The 17,424-nt window shown below is 41.3% G+C and overlaps 1 protein-coding gene across 1 annotated transcript in view; it reads left to right on the top strand.

Annotated features, from left to right (window-relative positions):
• The window catches only part of CLGN (calmegin), a 61,635-nt gene extending 44,916 nt beyond the window's left edge, over window positions 1-16,719 (top strand). The window contains exons 11-16 of the mRNA XM_065405143.1: window positions 7,994-8,209; window positions 9,612-9,731; window positions 9,976-10,117; window positions 12,418-12,495; window positions 15,229-15,341; window positions 16,639-16,719. Of these exons, the coding sequence (XP_065261215.1) occupies window positions 7,994-8,209; window positions 9,612-9,731; window positions 9,976-10,117; window positions 12,418-12,495; window positions 15,229-15,341; window positions 16,639-16,719 (750 nt within the window). The remainder of the gene's footprint in view (window positions 1-7,993; window positions 8,210-9,611; window positions 9,732-9,975; window positions 10,118-12,417; window positions 12,496-15,228; window positions 15,342-16,638) is intronic.
• The last annotated feature ends 705 nt before the right edge of the window (window positions 16,720-17,424 follow it).

Here is a 17,424-nt window from a genome sequence, read left to right as displayed (position 1 = left end):
TGTCTTGTCATTCTGAGCTCTTGGGAGCAAATTTCATATTCATGGACCAGCTGCTGAAAAGATGTCTGTACTGAACTCAGGAGTTTTACTTATATGGCTGATAATGCTGTCATTATTGAAGAATGTAGTTCATGTGGGAAGTCATGATTCCAAAGATAAAGGCAGTCTGTTAAATGGCTTGTGCCAGTGCCTTAGAAATCTTTTGAAGATTAGGATTCAGACTTTGAATTTGACCCATAGTGAACAGAGCATCAGGGTGGCATATACAATACAGCAGTGGTTCTCAAACTTTTTTTTTTTTGCGGACCACTTGAAAATTGCTGAGGGTCACAGCGGACCACTTTCCAAATGTTGTTTGTACCATTAGCTAACTATTGTTTAAAAAAAAACCTTGTTAATTATTGTTGTTTTTTTTGTTCTACAAATAAAAGCACACAATTCATATTTTAATATCGGTAGTCTTACCTTTCTAATGCAATGGATGTGCCCTCTCTCCCCCACCGCGGCAGCCCCCAAGCTGGGGCTGGGAAGGAGAGGGGTCTCTCCCTGGCAGTCGCAGCCCTAGAGCTGGGGAAAGTCGTCTCTTTCTCTGGCCGCCGCAGCCCTGCACATCCCAAATTCCACCTACCCCCTCTTCTCACCCCACTGACCCCTCCCACTTATCCCCCTTTCCCCCCAAGGCCACCACCTCACCTTACATGTGCATCTTCTCCAGGGCCCAGGTACCTAATTAGTGGTGCCACGCCTGCACAGCTCCACTAATTAGGTGGGTGGCCCTTCATTCTTGTGTGCGGCCGTCCAGGCGCGCACCTTAGAGGGAATGATCGGTCCGCGGACCACAGTTTGAAAACCTCTGTAGTACAATACTTGGAGATCTGTGTTCTACAAAGGTGGGCTGTAGCATTTTGAACCAGTTGAAGTTTTTTCCCCCCAGAGTCAGATTTTTCTTTCCAAGGTTTGACATTGAAGCATTCAAGCTATATGAATGTATGGATAACTGTGGGAAAGTCATAGTCTGATAGAATGGGATACAATCTCCTGGAAGTGAACAATGAACCAGTGAGACTCCACACATGAGTTTTTGGAGATGGAGGAGCTTCTGAGGTTCAAGCTCCTGATTGGTCAGCTGCTGTCTGCTGGTAGGGAAATCTGGGAAGAAACATACGTTATGCTATTTTTTGGACAAATGCTAGAGGCTATTGAATTGTAAATCTGATGTTATGAGAGAGATCATGCTTCTCCCAAGTGGTATGTATATAAAATAATTATGTGCAAATATAGAGTACTTATTAAAAAAACAGCTTTCTTATTCCTTGTTGTTGCCAGTCTTTTATGCTGTATTGTTACTGTGTGTGTTATATTTTTTTTTTCTTTTTGGCAATTCCTAGAGCTACTTATTCTCCAGGAGTAAGAATTCTGAAAAGATAGTACCTTTATATGGAGAGGAAATTCTTCTTTGAGTGCTTGCATATGTCTTACGCTATAGGGGTGTGTGTGTGTGTGTGTGTGTGTGCATCTTGTGCAGAGATGCTGGAGAGTTTTCCCTAGCAGTACTCATGGGGTAAATTCTGGATGCAACCTGACCACGTTGTGCTCCAAACTGAGGGTATAAAAGGTGGAGCTGCCGGGCCTGTCCTTCAGTTGCTTCTTACTGTCTGTGGTTATTAGGTGGAGTGTTTCTGTGCTTTACATCTTCATTACTCTGTGAACAAAGTTACTTATAGTTAGAGTTAGCTCATTTTATCTAGCAGTACTTGTTGTTTCGTCCTTTGGACATCTTTCTTCAGCTTTTCTTTTTATTTTGATCCAGCAGGCTTCCAGGCTTTGCCTGATACCGGGGGAGACTTTGCCAAGGTCCCATGGTTTTAAGCCCTGCTCTGGCTGTCGGAAGCCAATGCTTGATAATGACCTGCATATTGCTGTTTAAAGTGCTTGGGTGAGGGTCATGTTAGAGATGGGTGTCCTATCTGCCATGGCTTCAAATGCAGAAACAAAGAAGTAGGGAGAAGAGTACCTTAAATATATTCTCATGGAGGCTGTTCATTATCTGCAATTGGAACCCCCTCGGTTGGCACAAGGGAGCTCGTTGACCGCTCCTTCTATGAGTTCTCCCCTGGCCTTGCCAACAGACAGAGGCTGTAGGAGATCCCCTTCCCTGGGGCTGTCCTCTTTGGGGTATAAGAGGTTGGACCCCTCCGAGCCTCTGAAGCATAAGAAGATGGCATTGGTTTCTTCAAAGTTCTCCTCTGCAAAAGAAGCCTACTCTGATACTGAAGGTAGAGTGTGTCTTTTGGCTTGCTGCTCCCTGACACTCTCACAGTGACTCAGAGATGAGCCAGTGACTCCGGTACCCACCCTGAGACCATCAAGGCCACTAGTTCATCAGTGACAGCAGTGGATCTGCCATTGCTGATTACAGCAGGGCAACCATCATTTTCCGTGCTGAAAATGCCAGAGGCCTTTGCAGCTGTAAGGAATCTATTGTTCCTTTCGGTACTATCATTCACCACTGATTCAGGATGAAGATTGTGTACCAGCACTGTGGAATGTGCCATGCTTATCAGCACCGACAATAGGGTCTAGTATGGATCTATCTGGTGTCACGTTCATCAGCCTCCCCAGAAACTATGTCTAGACCACTTGTACCGACTCCATCTCATCACACATTACCGATAGCCAGGAAGCTTTTGCTGCTGCTTCCGGTGACCTCAGTCTCAACACAGATCCCTGTCTTGGTCTCTGAGGACTCCTCCTGGTACTGCTCTGCCTTGGCCTTCAGAGTACTATTACTCCTCCTCATCAGAGTCTGAAGTAGGTTCCCAAGTCTCTCATTTCAGAGAGTCCAGGGCCTCTTCTGGAACCTGTTCCTGCTTTCACAGAATATGCTCTGCCTTGGAGGCGCTCTAGCGATTGAGAAGCTTGGTCTATGCACAACTGGCTTCTGGTACCATAACAGCCTTCTCATTGGCCATTTTGGATGTCTTGAGGGATGCTTCCATTCAGATCAACATTTGTTTCTTTGTGGAAGCAGATTGCCAAACGACAGAGGCTTCCCTGTCCAGTACTGAGAGACTTCTAATGGTCAGTACCAAATAGCCTCTGGACACAGAGTTGATGGACCTTCCCCAACCTGCCTTAGAACAGCAGTCTGCCTCAGAAGTGCAAGATCAACCTCAAGACCTTTGAGGGGAGGGATAGCTCAGTGGTTTGAGCATTGGCCTGCTAAACCCAGGGTTGTGAGTTCAATCCTTGAGGGGGCCATTTAGGGATCTGGGTCAAAAATCTGTTTGGGGATTGGTCCTGCTTTGAGCAGGAGGTTGGACTAGATGACCTCCTGAGGTCCCTTCCAACCCTGATATTCTATGATTCTAAGAGGGTTCTGCTTTGTCTCCTCTGAATAAATCATCATCATTATTACCGGATGAAGACCAGTAGACGTTCTTATAAATTAGGCAGTAGTGTAGTCCATCAAGTCACTGTGGCAAATCCCCTCATCTACTCCACCAGTGGCGGAGTGTAAATACCAGATTCCATCCCAAAGGTTCAAGCTGTTGTGTTCACACCCTGCTCCCTTCGTTTATATAGTCCAGTGTGAATGAAAGGCACCATCAAGATCAAGCTAAGGTTACCCCCAAAGAAAAGGTTGCAAAAAAGCTAGACCTTTCTGGGGGAGAGATTTATTGAATTGTGGGATTATAGCTGTGCACTGCTAACCATTCGGTCCTTTTGGCCTGGAATGACTATTCAAACTGGGAGCCTGTCTCATTTTTTTAAATAAATTGCCTGAAAGCTCTAAGGAATAGTTCCAGACCTTCTTGGTGGAAGGCTGTCTGGTTTCTTGATCAGCTCTGCAAGCTTCCTTGGATGCACCAGACTCTGTGTGGCAAGAGTTATGGTAACAGCAGTAACTTTGCACTGATTCTCATGGTTGCAGGTATCTAGGATTCCTGCAGAAGTACAGATTATTGACGACTTTTTTCTTTTGAGGGCTGTGCTGGTTTTCACCTCTAAGACTGGAAAGGCTTTACACACATTAAAAGACAAGAGCAGTCCCTAGGTCTATTACACGCTGGCTACAAAGAGGACAAAATACCGTCCTCAGTTCTAGCCAACACAGCAATTCTACCCCTTCAGGCTGTCTGACCATTTAGAGAAAAAGAAAAGATCACAAAGGAGGCAGCCTCTGCCTTCTGCCTCCTTGATCACTTCATCCAGGCAACCACAAGCCTCAAAGCAGCCTGTTTTGACATTTTTGTCAAAGACAGCATACCTACCAGCTTGGATCTCTCTGGCTTTTTTCTCTTCCTTTGAGAATAGGTTATCCCATTTCCTAAATGCATGGCAGACCATCACTTCAGACAAGTGGGTGCTAAGCAGGATGGCATCAGGATGTACCCTACATTTTTCTAGTCCCCCTTTCCACTTCCCTTTTCAGGGACCCATCTCATGAGTCTGTGCTAAGAGAAAAAGTGCTGATTCTGCATTCTTTGGGAGCCACAGAGGAAGTGCTCTTTCACATCAGGTTGGGGTTTTTACTCCCAATATTTTCTAATACCCAAAGCCAGAGTGGTTCTTAGACCCATCCAGAACTTCAGAACCTAAACAGATGTATCAAAAAGTTTAAAGTTGTTCCATATGGTTTTCCTAGCTTCTGTTATCCTTTCTTTAGATCTGGGAGACTGAGATGCTGCCCTTGGCTTACAGGATGCCTACTTCCATGTGGCAATCCACCCTAGCAGGTTCCTGAGGTTTATGGTAGTAGGAGATCCTTACCAGTTCACTGTTCTAACTTTCAGACTGTCATCAGCACCAAGGCTTTTATCAGACTGCCACCACTGCCATGCACTTATCTCCACAATGAGGATGTCCACATGTATCCCTACCTGGACAATTGACCGACACAGGGTCACTCCAGTCATCAGGTAGAGACCAGTATTTGTTGGACTCTCCATTTGTTCAGCAGCTTGGGCATGAAAATAAACAGAGAAGTCAAATCATGTCACTTTTCCAAGAATAGAGTTCATTGGGGCAGTCCTAGACTCAGCCACTGCCAAGGCTTTCCTGGCAAAATAGGACCTCTGTGCATGGTTCAAGGATCAGCCATGAACCACAGTGAGGAATTACTTCAGGATCCTAGGTTAGATGGCTGTTTGTATATATGCAACCCCTCACACCAGGCTGCACCTCCAGGAAATGCAGGCATGGCTCAAGTGAGTCTACCACCCCCAGGTTCATGATGTGGACAAACTAGTATGCATCCCAGTCAGGGTCTGTTGTCTCTAAATTGGTGGATGAGTCAGTGCAATGTATATGGGGAAATTCCTTTGTCTCAGTCTCTCCCCTCAGACTTTGGTAATGGACGCTTCAGTCACGAGGTAAGGAGGTCATTTGGATGATCTTCTGGCTCAGGGCTTATGGGCCACTCACAAGGCTAGGTTACATGTAAATGTTCTTGAGCCATGTGCAATATTCCAAGCATGTCGCATTCAGGGCAGGACCATGTAGGTGCTCCCTGATGACACCACAGCAGTATTTTATGGGAACAAGCAGGGAGGTGCTGGGTGTCAGGCTGTGTCAGGAGGCAGTCAGGCTGTGGCATTTCTGCATATGGAACTCGGTAACTCTTAAGGCATCTTACCCTGCCAGAAGTTCAGAATGGTCTGGCAGATCCTTCAGCCTGGATCATGAATGGCCTCTCAACAAAGGCGTTCAAGGATCAGTGTTTTGAATAGGAGGATTTCCAGCAGCTAATTTGTTTGCAACTTGGCAGAACAGGAAATGTGCTTAGCTTTGCTGAAGAATGGTCACAGTCCTGGGTCCATCTCAGACACTTTATTTTTCCTGTAGGGCAAAGTCCTGCTTGTACGTGTACCTACCAATGCCATTCATTCCTAGAGTTATTATCAAGCTGAAGCAAGAACAAAGTAGAATGATCCTCTTGCCTCAGCCAGTCTGGAGCTAACTTTAGTATTGGACCTGTGCAGAACCTTTACTTCTTCCACAAATCAGAGTTGACATCCCAAAATCACAGGCGAATATTACACCCAAATCCTTGGGTGCTACATTTCATGGCATAGTTCAGCAGTGGTTAAATACAGAGGAGGCAAGTTATTCAGTGGCAGTCAAGAACATCCTGCTTAATAGCAGGGCAGGCAACATTCCACGATAGTTACTTACCTTATTAAGTGGAAGTGTTTCTCCAATTGGGAAGCTAGCCACAGTGAGTCTCCTACACAATTCACAATTCAAAAGATTTTGGACTATCTACTACATCTCAAAGTTGGGTCTAGCTTTCAATTCCATTAAGGTGCACCAGGCTGCAATTTCAGCTTTTCACCTTTAGTATATAAGGTAGGACTGTTTTCACCAGTTCTGTGACAACCAGATTCCTAAAAGGTGGAAAGAGTCTATCTATTCCTATCAGGAATCCACCTCAAGCTTGGGACTTGAATTTAGTGCAGTCAGCTCTTATGGGTCTTCTATTTGAGCCCTTAACCTCCTGCTTATTACACCTCTCAGCAAAAATGCATTCTTAGTGATCATCACTACTGCTAGAAGGGTTGAGTAACTGCATGCCCTGGTAATGGATTCCCCATACACTGTATTAAACAAGGACAAGGTGCATCTTAGGTTATACACCAAGGTGGTGTCTGATTTTTCACCTACATCAGTCTATATACTTGCCAGTCTTTTTTGCAAAGCCACATGTTCACAAGGATGAACAATAGCTGCACACTTCAAATGTGTGTTGAGCCCTAGTCTTGTCTTAACCTAGGCAAAAGAAATCCCATTTGGGTTTCTTCACAGCTTTTCATAACCTATGCAGCATAATGGTGGGGTCACTCTGTTAGACCATAATGACCCTAAATGGATTACCAGCTGCATTATCATGTGCTGTGCTGCCAAAGGTATATCACCTCCTGAGAATTTGACAGTGCATTCAACCAGAGTGGACTTGGCCTCCATAGCATTTGTGGGAAATGTCCCTAGTGTGGATGTCTGCAGGTCAGCAATGTGGTCCTTGGTCTTTTGCTAGACACCTTGCAATTACAGCTGCATCAAGAGAAGATGCAAATGGAGAAAAGTGGTTCTACTGTTCTTTTGATGGAACTCCTGGCCCCATCTCCATTGGTAGTGACTTGGAAGTCACCTGCGGTGTCATGGAATTATGTAAGCACTCAAAGAAACAGTTACTCACCTTCTTATAACTAAAGGTTCTTCAAGATATGTTGCATGTTTCCATTACATGACCCACCATCTTTTCCCAATGCATTAAAGTCTGTCATCAGGATCCTGGTGCAGAGGAACTGAAGGATGGACTGGGCAGCTTGCCCTTTATATTCTCTGTTTGGGAACCACTCTTGTGGGCACCAGTAGGGAAAACTCTTTGGCACTGGTACACAAAATGCACACATATCCACAGTGTAATGAACATATGCAACATATCTTGAAGAACAAGGGTTAGGAGAAGGAGAGTACTTGTTTCTTTCTTAACTTGTAATCCTGCTTCTCTGAAGAGATCATTTTTGAGAATTTATGTGTTCACCTCTCCTAAGATAACTCTTTGAGGTGCTGATTACTATAGGATTTAAGATGTTAAGCCTATTGGTCTTGCTGTTTATCTCAAGACTTTATAATCAATTTTTAATTTTTGTAATTGGCCATGAACAGTTTTGTGTTCATCCGTGAATAGTTGACTGAAAGATTCCAAGGGCAGTGGTGTCAAATCACTGAGCCCACAAGTAGCGTAAGGGATGTAGGTGCCTTGTGCTACCAACCACTATCACAACCCTTAGGGAGCAAACATTTTAAAGACTTAGAGGTGGTCAGTCTATCATGTTCTAGGGAAGTGACATGCAAGATTTTGCTTCTCTGAAGGGTAAGTAACTTCCCCTTCCTTTCTAACTGGCATATGTTTGGCTTTTTTTAAAAAAGTGATTCACTGCTCATGTTTTTAGTAGCATCTCTCTAATGACTTTTTTTCTTTTTACAGGGGATCTGGAGTCCTCAAAAAATCCCTAACCCAGATTATTTTGAGGATCTTCACCCATTTGAAATGACTGCTGTTAGTGCTATTGGTTTAGAGCTGTGGTCTATGACCCCTGATATATACTTTGATAATTTTATCATCTGTTCAGAAAAGGAAGTGGCAGATCGATGGGCTGCAGATGGCTGGGGCTTGAAGAAATTGGTAGCTAGTGCTAATGAGGTATACAGTAGTATTTACCATACTCATAGTAGCCAAAATAAGTGGGGAAACATGCTGTTGGAAGATTTTACTGTTAATGTAGACAATATATTGATTTGATTACTTTTTATTCAAAGTGGATAACCGTTCTGAGAAATGTGCTAAATCTTTCTAGTTTGACTGCTTAGCTTTTTCCAAATCTACACTCTTCTCAAATGTAAGCCTTTGAAGCACTTGGCTTACACATGGGTGAAATCCTGATCTCTCTGAAGTCAATGACAAAACTCTTATTTACTTAAGTGGTGCCAGGATTTCACCCCTAGATTTCAATACTCCTTGATAAGTAAGAGTAGGATCTTTAGACTCAAAGCCTTGATAGTATACTCACTCTAAATATGTAATCTCTCCAGGAATGGATAAATGACCAAGGATACTGGTCATGTAGCAAATCTACTGTCAAGCAAATTTAAGGCCCTTCGTCACTCTGAGCACATACTATACAACTCCGAAAATACAGTGTGCATCAGTTATCAAATCCATGTCCCCTATCCTGTCTTCATGTGCATATCCATCTTTATATGCACTGCCTGGAGACAGCCAGCACCTTTGAAATACTGTGTGCACACATCTCCAGCTTATGTCACAAGATGTGCACATGATACACTGTCCTATTGTATGTGATCATAACTCTCTCTAATGGCTGTGCCCAGCAACTACAAAGCCTCTTGCTTACAGCTAAGAGCTTGTCTACACGGTGGGGTAATGCACTCTCGTGCGCTTTAGAAATCGTACCTTTGTAAAGTGTTCACTCTAGGTATGATTTCTAAAGCGCACTAAAGTGTTTTCCATTAATTGGTCCTCATAGACCCTGCTGGTGTGCTTTAACGTAATGCTGTTTTGAAACAGTACTACGTTAAAGGGCACTAGGGAACCTTTAGCTTGCACCAGAAGGGTCTACACAGACCAATTAATGCACAACACATTAGTGTGCTTTAGAAAACACACCTCCGTAGAGCACATTACCCTGCAGTGTAGATGAGCTCTAAGAGTTCTCTCCGTTGGCTCAAATGGTTGGCTGGCCTGTGCTTTCAGTGCTTCGGCTCCCACTAGTGACTATGTATTCTATCTGTGTGTGGCTGCTGTTTTCTTACATCTGCAGATCTCTAATGATGCAAGTTTACAAAATTTGTCCCTTAATATTTAATAAACAATATTCTTGCCCTTTAGAGAGAGAGTGCATGTGTGCAACATTATAGCTGGTAAAGAAAACTAAAAAACGCACTAAATTCCCAAAAGAGAAGCCTTTTACATGATGTTAAAGATTAACAAATGTCTGTACAGTACTTTGAAAAATGCAGTGAGCTATATAAATGCTAGGTCACTTTATTCATTATAGTGATTAGTTCTTCATTTCTTTCTGCAGCCTGGTATGTTTAGTCAGTTGGTGACTGCTGCAGAAGACCGCCCATGGCTTTGGGTTCTTTATATCTTGACTTTAGCACTGCCTGTAGGATTGGGTGTATTGTTCTGCTGGCCAACCAAGGTAAAAGAAAATTTGATTTTATTTTCACCTTTTTTTTCTAATGATAGTACTGTAATTTGTTTGACCTTAATGCCCTCTAGCAGCAATATATTTACATAATTGAAAAATCACTTACAAATAAAATCAGTTGGGTTTTTATCGTAAATCTTAGTTTTAATAATAGGCCTTTACAAAATCCCCCCAAATTAGAAAATAAATGTTAGATATCAGTTATTTAAAAATGTAAATGATTAATTTATTATAGAAAATAGAAGAAGACATTGACTACAAAAAAATGGATGTCTCTAAGCCAGTTACAAAGGGAGAACTAGAACAAGAGAGAAGGGAGATAGATGATGAAGCAGAATTGGAAGAAGAAAAAGAAAATGAAGATATTGCTTTAGAAGGTAAGTTGAGCAAACAAATTGTGGTTGTAGACATGTCAAAATTCAAATAGCTATAGACTGCTTTTCCAGGCAGAATAATACCAGTTCTTAAAACCAGCGATTGTAGAGTAATAGGGCTGGAAAAAAAACAGTGTTACATTACTATAAGTAGTTCTTTGACATTGCCTGCCTGGAGTCTACTCTTCTTTGACCTTTTTGAATAGCTGCGTCTGCTGGGGCTGTATGCACACCTTGCCTCTGCCCTTATGCCATTCTTTTCTCCACCCTCAAGCAAGAGTGCACAGTCCCAACTGCCCTGCAGTTCCTTCTGACCAACCAAGGCAAAAAGCAGGAACGCTACAGTGTCTTTTGGTCTTTCATCAATCAACTTCTTCCTTTAGGAGAGAGTTTTTAATGCTTCTAATATATAAATATAGTTAGTTGTGCATAATGTTAGGCTTTATACCCCTTCTGGATATTTGGTCTCTTAAGATGCTATTGAAATGTTCTGGCATCATTTCAGATCTAAGATGATCATAGGCAAATCTGTGGCTTTAAGCTATGCTTCTCCTATGACACTTTGTCCATCATCATTAAATGTATGTGGTGTTTCTCCTCCCTTGGGGAGAAGCTTGTTCCGAAGTATTCTATGTGCAAATCACACTCACACTAACTATCCTGGAGAGCTGACATCTACTTCACTTTTTATCAGAAGCTATGAGGGTGTCATTTGCTGGCACTTAACTGCCTTAGGAGCCTGCACAGATCTCAGTCTCATTCTGCCAAGTCAGAAACCAGTAGATCATCAGGCCTTGAAATACTTTAGCTAAAACATCCCATGCCACTGGATCCAATACAGAGCGTGTTATTAAACCACTCTGATACCTTTTCACTTCACGGTAGCATTCCTCTCACCTGAAGTTGTATATAAGAAGAGGGGTCAGCTCCTTCCCTGAGCACGGTCTTGGCATCTGTCAAGTTCTTTCAGATGACTAAGCCTTCCAAAGACTTTCTCTCAGTATTACTCTTTTCACTCCTTACTGAGGAAGTAACAGTCAAGAGGCAAGTGATTATCAGATTGTGTATACACTAGTGTCTGCATCCTCTTGATGCCAGTGTTTTCTGGCATTGGTGGTTGACCTCCGTGTCAAATGCCTTACCATTGGCCACCTCTGCATGGTGGATGCTTCAATACTGATGGCTACAACTACACTGCATATCAGGGATTTAAGCAGAACAGTACAGAGCTCACTAATCATACTCAGCCCACATTGCCTTGTCTAAGACTAGAGCAGGAAGAGTGAGCTGAACACTGATCACCCCCGCTCTGTCATATGACCTCTGCTAGTAATCCTATGGGAATGGCCAACTGCCCTGCAACTCCATAGAAATGACTGCCCTCCAAAGTGCATTCACAGCAGCCCAGTTCAGGCCTGTTCTGCATAGTTAAACTCATGAGATGTGACTTCATATGTAATATCATGATGATGAAACTTAATTTAAAGATACAAGTAAAATAATCATATTTCTTAGACTACAGATTTCATACTGTACAAATAATCTCAATCTATTAAACCTCCAGGATTTTCCTCGCGTTGTAGTGTGATGTTTCCCTTTAGCAGAAAGGAGATTAGGAGACCGTGGGAAACGGTCTTAATTCTTAAATCTGCATTAATCCTTATGCATTGAATCAAGCTGTACAACTCAGATACTCAGAATGCCATTCAAGATTTTTTCTGGTTTTATTCTGATGAGGTTTGAAATATTACTGAAACATTATTAAAAGATGGATCTTTTTCTGATAGATGACTAGCATTATCAAAGTAGATTTTGGAATGAAAGTGTAATACATGTGGTGCCAACTGCAAAGAAAAACTAACTTGAATCACACAACTTCTTTGATTAACTTGTTTAAGAATTTTGTCTTTGGAATGGCTGTTTACGGTCCGTACTGTTACACCAAGAAGACGCATTGGATCCAGTGTTAAAGCCTAAAATCCCAGTAGTAACTAAACACATACTAAAGAAAAGTCTTTAATTTCTAGACATGCAGTCTATTCAAAGGTCTTTAGACAACTTCTGTGCTTTCTGAGAGGAAAAAATAAAGGCTTTGTCATACATCTCTCCTTTTCCCTACTTTCCTATTCTTTACATGAAACTTGTGATTCCACTTACCAGGAAGAAGCAGGCAAAAACCTATCAATCAACCTTTCATACCTAAGAGAAGGTTTTGTTCCCTTTACAGCATTCTTTTGCCTCTTCATGCCTGAAAGCATGGAGCACGTGGCTTCTGCTTTTCCCTGATTCTGTCTTTCCTACAGAAAGAAGACAAATTGAGGAGACGAAAAAAGAGATGATAAAGGAGAAAAAGAAGAAAGGAAGGAAAGATTCTCCCTCAGGTACTGAGAAAATGGCTTGAAAATGGCTTCTACTCCTTCCTTTGCTTCCTGCACCTTCTTGCTGATGTTAATACTTCAGGCTGATGGGCAGCAATTCCCATGCAGAGATGTAAAAGGCTTTCTACCAGACTACTTCATATGGAATCTGCAACGATAATATAATTTACTACTAGTTATCTACTTCTGATCTTGACCATAGCTGTCACATCTGCAGAGTCAATATCTGCCTCTTTGTTTCTGAGTAGAGAGTATGGTGTTGATTTGACCTATGAAGTCCTAAATCTCCTGGGATCTGCCTATGAGAGAAACTTCCTGCCCCTCCATGCAAGACAGCACAATTGCGAACAGCAGAAGCATTTGAAGTAGACCTCCCCAGTTTAAGGGTGTGTGTGGCTGCTGGCAGGATGTTATCTCTAAAGGGGCTCCTCAGCTTTGTGATTTGCTCTTCTGTTACTTTAATATGACATTTCTGTGGGGCCAGTGGGTGGTGATAACTTGATTTGGCCACACATCCCCTGGTTTGCCCGCCATTCCTCTGCATGGAGCTCCTGACACCTAAAGAAGCATCCAGGGAAAGGAGGTAACTCTGCCATGGAGGATAAGATGCATGTGCAACTTTTAGGGGACAATTACATCCTTATTTATTAGGTAATCAGTAACTAATAGTACAATTGTCCTGTTTATTCAGTTTCTGGCAATTGCTACTTTTGGTGTTTAGGTTTTTCTCTATTATTTTTAAATAATGTTAGTGCTTCTGCAAAGTGCTGGATTCACAGTACTAAAAACTGAAGTCTTTTTGACAGAATGTGAACAGTGGTGTTTTGCCACACTGTCCTTACAGTTATATAGCTATTTTTTTAAGTAAACATCTCTAAGTCTGCATCTATACCAGGAAAACTAGGACCTGTTGTTTTCTATTGGTACTATCTCTACTGTTGGTAGCACTGGTAGAGTCTATGGTGCAGACAGGGATCAGGTGTTTCTACCACCATGTCATCTTTCCCTGCTCTGAATAAAAACACCTAATACCTGTTAATATTACTATTTCTACTACTGGAGTTGAACTGGTAGTGAATTATGGGTCGAAACTTCCTACTGTAGATCAGGCCAGAGAGGATAAAATGATTTACGTGTTCATGCCCATTCAGTTCATGGCACCTCTGCTGAGACTACCAACAAGTGCCAGTTAATATTTTTTCTGACATGGATGTCTGTCACTAAGAACTACATTTTGATTACTAATGTTGATTTCAATGTTGTAGCTGTGTTGGTCCCAGGATATTAGACACACAAAATAGGTGAGGTAATGTCTTTTATTGGACCAATTTCTGTTGGTCAGAGAGACAAGCTTTTGAGTTTACATAGAGCTGGTAGAGGTACTCAGAGTGTCACAGCTAAATACAAGGTAGAACAGCAGATTGTTAAGCATAAGGAGTTAATATGTGTGTCGAGACCATTCCAGGTGAAGTGGGCAATTAATCCTCTACACTCCTAGGACAAAAGAAAGTTAGTGGGTTACAGATTGTTGTAATGAGCCATAAATCCAGTGTTTGAGTCCATGATTTTTTTATGTCTAGCCGAGGTACCAATTTTAGTTCCCATGCCCGTCTTTTGGAGGTGTTCTGCCAGTTTCCTTTGAGAATGAGAACTGAGAGGTCAGAGATAGTGATAATTTTGTGAAGTGTGTTTGCCCAAGGGTGATGGTAGTTATTTTTTTTTATCATTTTTCTGTGTGAGTTCATTTGAGAGTGTAGTAATTGTCTTGTTTCACCCACATAACTGTAGTTGGAGCATTTGTACACTGGATGTACACCACATGTGATAAGAATGTGTAGGACCCATCGATTTTGAAAGGTGTGTTGTGGGGGGCATTGATCATCGTTGTAGTGGAGATATGTCTGCAGGTTTTGCATCTGTACGGCAAGGTCTGGTGCTGCTTTGAGTTGGTGTGACCTGGTCTGTTAGGAGCTTGCTTCTGATTGAGGTTGTTTTTTGAAGGCCAAAATAGGGGATTCGGGAAACCCATCAAGTATGGGTGGTAACTGTTTAATGATATTCTGTATGATAGACCCATAATTCCATTGTCTGTCCCATGAACCATCCAATCTCCGTTTTGGACTAAAATTCCATTTGCTAAAACAGTTAGAGATTAAGGAGTAGATTCCTCCTTTTTGTGTCAACAGTTGTTTGCAGTTGCAGTAAATGTTGCTTGAATGTCTAAATACATGAATTGCTGGCATGAAAAGAGGCTAGGCTGAAATTGTCAAAATTGGGTACTAAAATTTGACAATGGATCTTACACTATTTCAGTGATTCTCAAACTTGTATTGGTGACCCCTTTCACATAGCAAGCCTCTGAGTGCGACCCCCCCCCCTTATGAATTAAAAACACTTTTTTATATATTTAACACCATTATAAATGCTGGAGGCAAAGCGGGGTTTGGGGTGGAAGCTGACCGCTCGCAACCCCCCACATAATAACCTCACGACCCCCTGAGGGGTTCCGATCCCCAGTTTGAGAATCCTTGCACTAGTTGATGTTAAGAAATCTCTAACCCTGGTATCAGGGGGTTATGTTAGTTTGAACAGTTGCATATAAAATGGTCCATGTTAAAATTTGAAATTGATGTATTTTGTTTGTATTTTGCTTTAGTAGTGTATTTGGTTTTCTCACTTATCTTCGCATAAAATAGTCCATCTACTGAGTCGTCATGTTAATCTCTGCTCTAGAAGGTGAAGGTGAGGGTGAAGGTGAAGATAAAAATGATGAAGAGGAGAATGAAGCTGCAGAAGGAAGTCAGGAAGAAGAAGGTGACAAATCAAATAAATCTGGCTCAGAGGATGAGGTGAGCTACTCTAGAACAGCAAATAAGATTTGCAAATAAGCACAATGGGGGGAAAAAGCAGGAATTTGATTGTTTCAAATATGAAATATGTTTTACAGGGGATATAGTGACCATATCCTTCTTTCCCCCTCCAGTTTATCCATAAAACCAGACCCCCGTCCACATACTAATTTGGATATTTTCTCTATTTATATTAGTTTGAATATTTATTTTATTATTTTAGGCATTAGAATTTATAGGCTTGTAAAATCTGTGGTTACAGCTTCCCCTGCTACATACTGCAGAAAGAAGCTTTGTAAATGATGTGTTCGGAAGCAGACTGCTGTGTTTTGGAAAAGGAACTCTTTCCTCCGTTGAGTTTGGCTGAAGTAATGCTATTTTAAAACTTCTTCTAACTTTCTGTAGAACTTGGTGGTGTTGACAGGGTTTGTGCCAGGGAGATTGAAAGAAGAGTACAGTTTTATATAGTTAGCCACTCTTCTAGCAGTTTTGAAAGTGTTGGATACTTTGGCAAGTAGCAAATCTCTTAATGCCTCGTTTTGGAAGACTTCAAAAATATTTCAGATTTTCTTATTTCTGCATATCTTATCCAGTTATTACCAGGATATGCAAACATTTTTATAATTATGACTAGCTGTTAATATCTAATTCACAGATTTCTCAAACTGTTGATTGTCATTGCTAAGACAGTGCTATAGCTCAGGAACTTTAAATTAAAATGACAGGCCTGCCATTGGGTGTTGCAGGGAAGTAGGGTTGCAATACATTGGCCCATATAGGAGTTTCCTCTTGGGAGGACTTCTGATATGGTAATTACCTGTTTTCAAATTAAGAAGCACTAAGTCAGATATCTGTTTTGGCCATGCTACTTACTTTGTCTCCCTGAGTAATGCGGCTGTGGAGTACCTAAAACCTCCAAAGTAAGAAATGATGGGTAGAATGAGTGCAGACTACTTTAAGGGGGGGGAGGGGGAAGTCACTGAATTCATGACCCTGCAAATGAAGTTGTTTCTTTAGATACTACTGAGTAAATCAGGCAAGAAAAGTAAGAAGCTTTTAAGGATAAAACTTCAGTTTATACTCATCTTTTATATTCTGTTTATAGGACAGGAAATAAAGATTTATTTAAGGCTGAGGAAAGGGACTTTACCATTGTGCATTTTGTAATACTTGCCAAGTGTTGCATATTGTCTATGGATAAAATACTGATTGGGATAAGGAAAATACCTCTCATTATTGCCATAATTAAATTTAGATTGCCGTTTTGATGAACTTAAACCAAAATTTTCTATTCCAGATGAAAGAAGCTGACGAAAGCACAGGGTCTGGAGATGGTCCAATGAAATCAGTACGCAAAAGAAGAGTACGAAAGGACTGAGTTATTTCCAACTAGTATTTTTAGTTCCTGATTATAGAAACATGGGATGCCATTTTGGTGTGCCTGACAGCATGCAAGTTACTGAGACTTTATTAAAAGAAAAAACAAACTGGACTTATCACTACATAGCTTCCTGCTTCCATATCCAGCCTCCTTGATCTTCCCAAACTTTACCTTTTTTCTTTTTTTTCAGGAAAAATGCTATTTGTGAAGTTAGATGGTGTTTTGAATTTAGAATAAAAGTAAAATGGCAATTTTATTATCTGATTTAAAAGATTGATATTCTTAGAAATTAGTTAATCTATTGGTTGATGGTCATTTTAGCTCTAAACCTTTTTTTTAAAAAACATGAATAGTAAATGCAATAGTATTTTTGCAGCTCTAGCACAAATCAGCTGCTTCCACTTCACCTGAAGTGCAGTGTAGCATCTCTAGTAGTTCACAGCCCTAAAGAAATGGCCAGTTATATTTCTTTTCTGTGCAGAGCTAAATACAATAGTTGTTTTTGTATAATAAATATTCAGTGCTAGCAACACATTTTATTGTAAATGATCTACCTTTATAATATGTTTGTGGTCACATGTTCACTTTAGGCATTTGTTACAGTAATTTATTTGACAAAGTATCATTCACTGGTTAATAGCTAGCATAGCATGTTTTACATTTGAATGCAGAGACTTTCCATCTACTTGAAGTAAAATGGTG

This window comes from Emys orbicularis, chromosome 5, assembly GCF_028017835.1.
Source record: "Emys orbicularis isolate rEmyOrb1 chromosome 5, rEmyOrb1.hap1, whole genome shotgun sequence".
NCBI lineage: Eukaryota > Metazoa > Chordata > Testudines > Emydidae > Emys > Emys orbicularis.
The sequence above is the reverse complement of the archived record's forward strand: the minus strand, read 5'-3'. Positions and strand labels throughout refer to the sequence as shown.